The sequence below is a fragment of the Podarcis filfolensis genome (genome assembly GCF_964270895.1).
Source record: "Podarcis filfolensis genome assembly, chromosome: 14".
NCBI classification, from domain to species: Eukaryota; Metazoa; Chordata; class Lepidosauria; order Squamata; family Lacertidae; genus Podarcis; species Podarcis filfolensis.
The window spans coordinates 16,500,154-16,509,078 of NC_139616.1; the positions used below are offsets into that span (position 1 = coordinate 16,500,154).

Below are 8,925 nucleotides of genomic sequence, written 5' to 3' on the forward strand. Positions count from 1 at the left end.
CTGGCTTCTTACAATATTACAACTGGTCAATGTCAGCATTTGCCAATCTTCGAATGTTTACTGCAGCACACTTAAAAGAGCACCTCCCCCGGTACCAACTATCTTAGGCCTGTGTACATTACAATCTGATAAGTGTCTTGTATGCAGGCAGGCGTTGCTATAAATTGTTAGTAGAGCAAACATGTTTTTGACATCTTCCAATATAATAATAAAAAATAATTAATTCTTACTCACCTACCAAATCCTGTAAGTGACTAAGAATTTGTTGTTTTTGTCATATTGGTTGTTTTTCCTTCAGAAGTGCTAACTTTGAACTGCACTGTTTGTCTGTTTGCAAATTGTGATGTCATGTTTTTAAGAAGACCTGCCCAGAAGACAGCTGATCAGAGCGGACAGCAAGCCCCGCTTTGGACATTATGGAGCTCCCAGCTGAGAACTCTCTAGCACAGCCAGCCTCAGAAGACTGGGAATCCCAGAGGATCAATAATATTATTCAGTAATCTCTTTGGCTCTTGACATTCCAAACAAGCATTTGCCCACAAGCTTAGCTTTGTAACTTAACAACCTTCAACATCACTGTGTGGCACAAAGAGAGCACAGAAATATTTTAGGGGGGAAACCACAGGGACTAGAAACTTACATATTTTTTTAAAAAGAAAATCTTGGAATCTTAGGAAATGGACTCTGTTGGCCACTAGCACATTCTGCAGCTTTTCTGGGCTCCCATAAAATAGCAGCACACACACCTACAGAGTCCTAGCCACTTATTCTCTCCCCAGTTTTTAGTTATTTTTTATTTACCTTTTGCGTAATTCCACGTTATCTCTCAGCGTCGGCTCTTTGTGAGACAGCAGTTTTTGGAGAAGCGCTCTGGCTTCTGTCCATGCTTCCCAGCCCAGGGCCATGAAACGGTTAAGGGTTGGCTGCAAAGGAGAGCAGACATGTTTTCCTGCGTGAATGCTCCCTGAGCACACAGCACATGAGGCATATTGTGACACTGAATGAAGGAAAGAGAACATGGATGCACAACAAACCCCAAGCCATCTTCTGCCCACCTCCAAATGCAATGGCAAATTGCAATGGCAGAGCATTGAATTACAGGTAATCTCGCAAAATGTCATATTGACATCCTGCCGCCTCCAGGCTTTTGGCAGGTCATTAGGAACATACGAATCAGCATTATAAAGAGTCAGACCATTGCTTCATCCAGCTCAGTACTGTTTACATCGGGGTGGGGGGTGGGGGGTGGAGAACCTCAGGTCTGGGGGCCCAAGGTCACCTTGGCAAAATACCTGATCAAAGACGTGATGCTGCTTAGAAAGGATAGGCCCATCAAACAGATGCTTTATGGCGCTGAGGTCCAGCACTTGGTCACCAATGGCAACTCCAATTCTGGGTCTGGGCTGCGAGAGAAGATAGAATAAGATAAGCATCTTTCCCTGGGGTCAGCAACCTTTTTCAGCTGTGGGCTGGTCCACCGTCCCTCAGACCATGTGGTGGGCTGGACTATATTTTGCAAAATATATATGAAGGAATTCCAATGCCCCACAAATAACCCAGAGATGCATTTTAAATAAAAGGACACATTCTACTCATGTAAAAACACACTGATTCCCGGACAGTACGCGGGCCAGATTTAGAAGGTGATTGGGTCGCATCCAGCCCCCGGGCCTTAGGTTGCCTACCCCTGATCTATACTTTCCATATGTGATGCCAGCCAGTGGTAAACAGAGCAAAGAATAGAGTTGCAACCAGATGTGTAGCGGTAAATTCAGAAGCTGAGGGTCTCTTCATGATGGCCACAGCCACACACTGTCACAGCTACAGTGGTACCTCGGGTTAAGTACTTAATTCATTCCGGAGGTTCTTTCTTAACCTGAAAGTGTTCTTAACCTGAAGCACCACGTTAGCTAATGGGGCCTCCCGCTGCCGCTGCACTGCCAGAGCACGATTTCTGTTCTCATCCTGAAGCAAAGTTCTTAACCCAAGGTACTATTTCTGGGTTTGCGGAGTCTGTAACCTGAAGCGTCTGTAACCTGAAGCGTAAGTAACCTGAGGTACCACTGTACACCCTTCTAAGATTATATAGTGATCTGATAATTGTGCAATAATATTAATAATAAGGGATGCATTGAAATGATCAATGCAGAACTCCATGTGCTGCCGTTATGTTAGCTCTACTTTTTTCTGTGCGTGTACAGGGGCTAATGATTTTGGATTTATGTAATAATAATAATAATAATAATAATAATAATAATAATAATAACTTATGCCCCGCCCTTCTGGCTGGGCCTCCACCAGGATATTAAAAGCACCATGAAACATCAAACATTAAAAGCTTCCCTAAACAGGGCTTTCAGATGTCTTCTAAAAGTCAGATAGTTGTTTATTTCCGTGACATCTAATGGGAGGGCGTTCCACAGGGCGGGCGCCACTACCAAGAAGGCCCTCTGCCTGGTTCCCTGTAACTTGGCTTCTCACAGGGAGGGAACCGCCAGAAGGCCCTCAGCGCTGGACCTCAGTGTCTGGGCTGAACGATGGGGGTGAAGACGCTCCTTCAGGTATACTGGCCTGTGGTATGAAAGCCAAGGCTTTTCTGTTGTATGTAATAGAACTTGTGCCCCATTCTCTTGAAACGGAAGCACCTTGTTGTTTTCAGCTTTCCTAAATTCTTAGCATGCAGAGCAGTGTTCTCCCACAAGCCTTCTCTAGAGTGACCCTAGGAGCCAATCCTCCGTCACTGATACACCTCCTTTCACTCTGATTGGCTCCAGTCAGCACAAAGGGGGAGAAAGGCTTCTTCTCAGTGGCTAAAAAAGCTCCCCTTTCCTGCTGATTGGATGGCTCTAGCAGGGGTGTACTTTGTACTATGGCACCCTGAGCTAAGCCAAAATTTGGCGCACACCCCACAGCCCTCGTGTCATGCCATGCTTTGGGAAGGAGCAGTGATGGCTCCGGTATGGCCCTAGACATAGCTGTCAACTTACAGATTTGAAAATAAGGGACCAGCAGACTCGAAAATAAGGGATCAGCAGCCAAAATAAGGGATTTTAGTCAACAAGACCCCCCCCCACGAGATTGCCACCCGCCATTGTACTCAACCAGCTCCTTTCCTTTCCCCCAACCATGTGCCCCCGCTCCAGACAGACCTTTTCCCCGGCAAGGGTGAGTGGGCCGTCAATGACGTATCCATCCGATTCCGGGCACAGGTATGTTCAACTTCTGAGCCCCTCCGAGCCAAAGGCAGAAAGCCCAGCCAGCAGCCAAACAAAGCCTCAAGCGGTGATTCCCACAGCGCAGCAACCCAGCAAAGGGGATGCAGCAAGGAAAACCACCGTCACCTCTCTGCTGGGAAGCGCTGAGCAAAGGCGAGTCGCCAGGCAACGTGGCCGATTTGATCGGCACAAGGCATGCAAGCTCCACCCCCCAGTCGTTCTTAGACTCCTTATTGGGTGAGCAATGCAGCCAAGCAACACAGTTGGAGCCTCCCTCCTCCCTGGCCGGCAGGGAGGGAGGGAGAGAAGCTGCTTCCTTTGAAACCCGGGAAATTTACGGGATATCATCAATCCGGGAAAGCAGCACGACACAGCACTGGGATAAGGGAGTTTCCCACCAAATAAGGGACGGTTGACAGCTATGGTTCTAGACCCCTCCCACCTGCTTCCCAAAGCAGGGCAAGAGCTAACTAGGCTTTGGGAAGGAGGCTGCCAGTCAGTGTTGACAACAATGAGTTAGATTTCAGGCAGGGGTCATTCCCAGCTTGGTAATTGAACCTGGAATTAGCTGGTTGCAGACTGGATGCTCTGTGGGAAGCTGGCTTCCAGCGCCAGGCTTGTCGGTGCTACAAAGATGTCTGCAATTGTGACAGGAAGGCTGGCAACATTAGCCCTGCTATGTGGGAATCCCTTGTAGATGACCACAGTGTCTGGAGGCAGTCAGTCAGGTTGTGCATTCATAGTAGTCACCAGAGGACGGGTGGATGTGGGGAGGAGTGTAGAAAGAGGAAACACCAAGGTACATCTGCAACAGGACAACCAGATGCCTTCATCTGCCCCAGCTGCAACAAAACATGTCTCTCCCATATCGGCCTCTACAGCCACAGCAGGTGCTATAACCTTCCAACAGTTTATTTTTATTTATTAGATTTATATACAGCCCTTCATCATAAGGTCTCAGGTAAGTTCAAATAATAATAATAATAATAATAATAATAATGATAATAATAATAATAATAATAATAATAATAATAATAATAATAATAATAAAAAATAAAAATAAAATTACTTATACCCCACCCATCTGGCTGGGCCTCCCCAGCCTCTCTGGGCAGCTCCCAACAGAATATTAAAAACACGATAAAAGATCAAACATTAAAAACTTCCCTAAACAGGGCTGCCTTCAGATGTCTTCTAAAATTCAGATAGTTGTTTATTTCCTTCACATCTGATGGGAGGGCATTCCACAGGGCGGGTGCCACTACCAAGAAGGCCCTCTGCCTGGTTCCATGTAACCTCACTTCTTGCAGGGAGGGAACCGCCAGAAGGCCCTCAGAGCTGGACCTCAGTGTCTGGGCTGGACAACGGGGGTGGAGACGCTCCTTCAGGTATACTGGGCCCAGGCTGTCTAGGACTTTAAAGGTCAGCACCAACACTTTGAATTGTGTCCAGAAACGTACTGGGAGCCAATGTAGGTCTTTCAGGACTGGTGTTATATGGTCTCGTCGGCCACTCCCAGTCACCAGTCTAACTGCCGCATTCTGGATTAGTTGTAGTTTCCGGGTCACCTTCAAAGGTAGCCCCACATAGAGCGCATTGCAGTAGTCCAAGCAAGAGATAACCAGAGCATGCACCACTCTGGTGAGACACTCTGTGGGCAGGTAAGCTACAGCCCTTTTCCCCAAATATGCACAGGACAGGGGAGAGCAGGAGACAAATCTCTCTCTATCTAAATATTCACAAACACATCCCAAAATGTTTGCTTAGCAGGACTTTCTGCAAACGGACAAGTTAATGCGTGATCTGAAGCTTAGAGGGCTAAGCCATATGTGCCAACTGCCCTGATTTTTTTTCTGATAGCTGCCTCTGGGTAACCACAATCCCTACGTTGACTTTTGGGAAAACAAATGTTATGTTAAACTTAAAAGAGTCTGCAGAGGAGCTCTCTCCCCCATGAATTTGTCTAATCCTCTTTTAAAGCCATCCAAGTTGGTGCTGTCACTGGCTCCAGTGGGAGTGAGTTCCATGGTTTAACTCTGCACTGTATGAAGAAGTACTTTCTTTTGTGTGACCCAAACCTTCCAGCACTCTAAACTCTGTGGGAAAGTTTCTCTTGCAAGTTCCAAAGATCTCAGAAGCCTGCTGTGCTGTAACTCGGAGCAGAGTTTTTAGTTTGGCCGCCACTGAAACTGCATTCCTGTCAAGATACAAAAGGCATCTGCTCTCTGGAAACACTTGAAAACATTTTTGTTGTGACAGGCTTTCCCAGCCAGACAAATGCTTCCCCAAAAGTTAAGACGTTTTGCAATAAATAAAGTGACAAGAAAATGCCCCGGAAAGTGTGGGATAACAATAGTGTTGATGCATCGTCATCTAACCTCCCCACAAACAAATCAGAATAAAAATGTTCATGAAATAAACTTACATTGCCTAACATTCCTGCAAACAATTCAGGGTGAATGCTCAGTACAGTGGTACCTTGGGTTACATACACTTCAGGTTACAGACTCCGCTAACCCAGAAATAGTGCTTCAGGATGAGAACAGAAATTGTGCTCCGGCGGCGCGGCAGCAGCAGGAGACCCCATTAGCTAAAGTGGTGCTTCAGGTTAAGAACAGTTTCAGGTTAAGTACGGACCTCCGGAATGAATTAAGTACTTAACCCGAGGTACCACTGTAAATGTCTCTTCTGGAAATGCTCCCAGTTTTTTCCAACAGTGTTTGAAAGTTCAGAAAATTAGGAATCAATTAAGGTAAAAATGAGGCACTGATCTTTGCCAAAAAGTCAGGAAGGAAAGGTTAATTTCAGAAAGAATGTTTGGAAAGCAGCAGGAAGGAAGAGCAAGAAAATCAGAGCACCTATTAATTGGCACAAAATGTCTTTCTTGATAAAATCACCACCTGCACAGATTGTCTCTTGGTGCCATTACATACTACTTGGGTCATTGCTCAGCTTGTAATTGAAGCTACCACCACACATCCATTGACATATGACCAGTGATAGCTCAGTCGGTAATAATAATAATAATAATAATAATAATAATAATAATAATAATAATAATAATTTATTATTTATACCCTGCCCATCTGGCTGGGCTTCCCCAGCCACTCTGGGCGGCTTCCAAAAAAATATTAAAATACTGTAATACATCAAATATTAAAAGCTTCCCTAAACAGGGCTGCCTTCAGATGTCTTCTAAAAGTCTGGTAGTTGTTGTTCTCTTTGAAATCTGGTGGGACGGTGTTCCACAGGGCAGTGCCACTACCGAGAAGGCCCTCTGCCTGGTTCCCTGTAACCTCACTTCTCGCAGTGAGGGAACTGCCAGAAGGCCCTCGGAGCTGGACCTCAGTGTCCGAGCTGAATGATGGGGGTGGAGACGCTCCTTCAGATATACTGAAGGAGATATACCGTTTAGGGTAGAGCGTCAAGACTCTTAATCTCAGGTTCGTGGGTTTGAGCCCCATGTTGGGCAAGATTCTTGCAGCAGGGGGTTGAACTAGATGACCCTCATACCCCCTTCCAACTCTACGATTCTGTAATTCTTTTAAAAGTGTGTGCACAGAGAAGGGTCAAAATAAAACAGCCTTTGCTCATCATCGTTCCTCAAGGGGTTGTTGTGAGGCTAAGACAGGAAGAACTATATACTCTATCTCCTGGGAGAGAGATATAAATGTAGCAATATAGACATAACAGTGTTATAACTAAGCAATCATCAGGCAAAGTTCCCAGCCTTGCTAGCTATGGTCACATCCCAGCACATATTTAGCAGTTTCCCCTAAAGTATCCTGGGAACTGTAGTTTATACCTCACAGAACCCAGCACCCTTAACAAGCTATAGTTCCCAGGATTCTGTGTGCTTGAACTTTATGGTGTCTCTCTCTCACACACACAGATCTTTTGTTTCCTCAGAGCAGAGACAAATAGCCCAAAATGCACACGCGAAGCCAGCCTCCTCCTTACCTGCTCCTTGGTGGAGAAGACCCCGTAAGGCAGGTTCTGAATGGGGAAGTCCGAATCCTCGTCCACAGGGATAAACGACATTTCACCTCCTTCTTGCAGACACAGAAAGTCAAAAGAGGCTTGGCAGCTGTGGCAATCGCCTCTGCACTTCTGACAAGTCCCTCCCCTCCCTGTACGAAAGAGCCAATCAGAGCCCTTCCCTGCAGACCACCCCTTCCGAAGGTTGCTGCTGGCAGCCCAGGAAACTAATGAATCCCAGAGTTTGGCGTGACTCGACAGCAACTTTCATCCCCCTATGCCCACCCTCCCCACCAGCCCAGCCCTTTCCAAACATTTGCTAACCAGATTCCGGCTGGAAAAAATATAACAAAAGCATTTAGGGAGGGCAGGCACACTTTCCCTAAACTTCATGAACTTTGGACTGCTCCTCCCTCAACCGGGTGTCTCCCAGATGTTTTGGACTACAATTCCCATCAGCCAGCAGCTTCCAAAACATCTGGAAGGCACAAGGTTCGGGGAAGGCTGCTGGCATGAGATGTGGAATCACAGACAAAGAGAGAGTCTCTTTCCCAATCATCTTTGATGCTGCCTGAATTTCCCAATCATCTTTGATGCTGCCTGAATTTCCTTTGCACCATGCAGGGCCTAATCCAGGACTGGGGAAGCTGTCAAATCCAAATCCAAACTCTGTAGTCCTCCAGCAGCCCTGAACGTTGACTATATTGGCAGGGCAAAGCCCAAAGTCCCAGCGTGGCTCTCTCTCAATTGCAGCTCAGAAAGAATTCCTTAAACGCACAGGATCTTTGGTAGTTGCGTTTAGGTAAACGCTTTGGGAAGCTCCTTCAAGCAAATTAGTTCTTTGGGCGGAAAGGCACAAAAAACATTAGGTTGCAGTAGGCAAGGCATTCCGGGTGTCAGTCTTCCTATCTGCAATATGGGGGCAATACTGCACTGGCCTACAGGCAGGGTTGTAAGGATAACTGATAAACATATTTGGAATAGCTTGGACACTCTGGCACTACCAAACACACTCTTCCTGGAAGCTCTATTTAGCTCAGCGAGACCGGCTTCTGAGTAAACATGCATAGGCTCGCACCACATTTAAATGCTACAATTGCTTTTGACAGTCTTTTAATACTGAAGAATTAAATTGAATAATGGCAGTGTGGCAATTTCACTAGTGAATGCTGAAGATGCACCTCAACCTCTAACCCTAGCCTTGAAAATCTGAGATTAGGACCCACCCTATTCTTGCAAGTTGTTTTAGTTTTTCATATTGTGCTTGAAATCGCTGCCACCTGCCTTGAGACCATGCAGGGGGCACGCGGAGTAACACACTTATTCCACACCCACTTATTTAAAACCTCCCCCCTCTGCTCCCCAGAGCTTCAGTTCAGCAAGATTGTGGACCCTAAACTGCTTCACAGTCTTGAGAACAGTGACATTTTCCGCGTCATCCAAGTGATAGCCGATCAGCTGGACACGGTGGGGAAAGCATTAGAGCAGGGGTCAGCAAACTTTTTCAGCAGGGGGCCGGTCTACTCTCCCTCAGACCTTGTGGGGGGCCGGACTATATTTTGAAAAAAAATAATGAAGGAATTCCAATGCCCCACAAATAACCCAGAGATGCATTTTAAATAAAAGGACACATTCTACTCATGTAAAAACACGCTGATTCCCGGACCGTCCGTGGGCCGGATCTAGAAGGTGATTGGGCTGCAACTGGCCCCCAGGCCTTAGTTTGCCTACT

At 46.3% G+C, this 8,925-nt stretch overlaps 1 protein-coding gene and 1 long non-coding RNA gene across 2 annotated transcripts in view; both read right to left on the minus strand.

The window, feature by feature from the left end:
* FAH (fumarylacetoacetate hydrolase) overlaps positions 1 to 7,337 on the minus strand; it is a 30,959-nt gene extending 23,622 nt beyond the window's left edge. The window contains exons 1-3 of the mRNA XM_083586855.1: positions 7,176 to 7,337; positions 1,293 to 1,403; positions 802 to 923 (exon numbers count right to left, since the gene is read on the minus strand). Of these exons, the coding sequence (XP_083442981.1) occupies positions 802 to 923; positions 1,293 to 1,403; positions 7,176 to 7,256 (314 nt within the window). The 5' untranslated portion in view covers positions 7,257 to 7,337. The remainder of the gene's footprint in view (positions 1 to 801; positions 924 to 1,292; positions 1,404 to 7,175) is intronic.
* Positions 4,757 to 7,158, minus strand: LOC310749808. The gene is made up of 3 exons (XR_014541807.1): positions 6,624 to 7,158; positions 5,887 to 6,218; positions 4,757 to 5,677 (listed from the first exon to the last, which is right to left on the minus strand). It is a non-coding gene; the product is annotated as an uncharacterized lncRNA (long non-coding RNA).
* Positions 7,338 to 8,925: the final 1,588 nt, after the last annotated feature.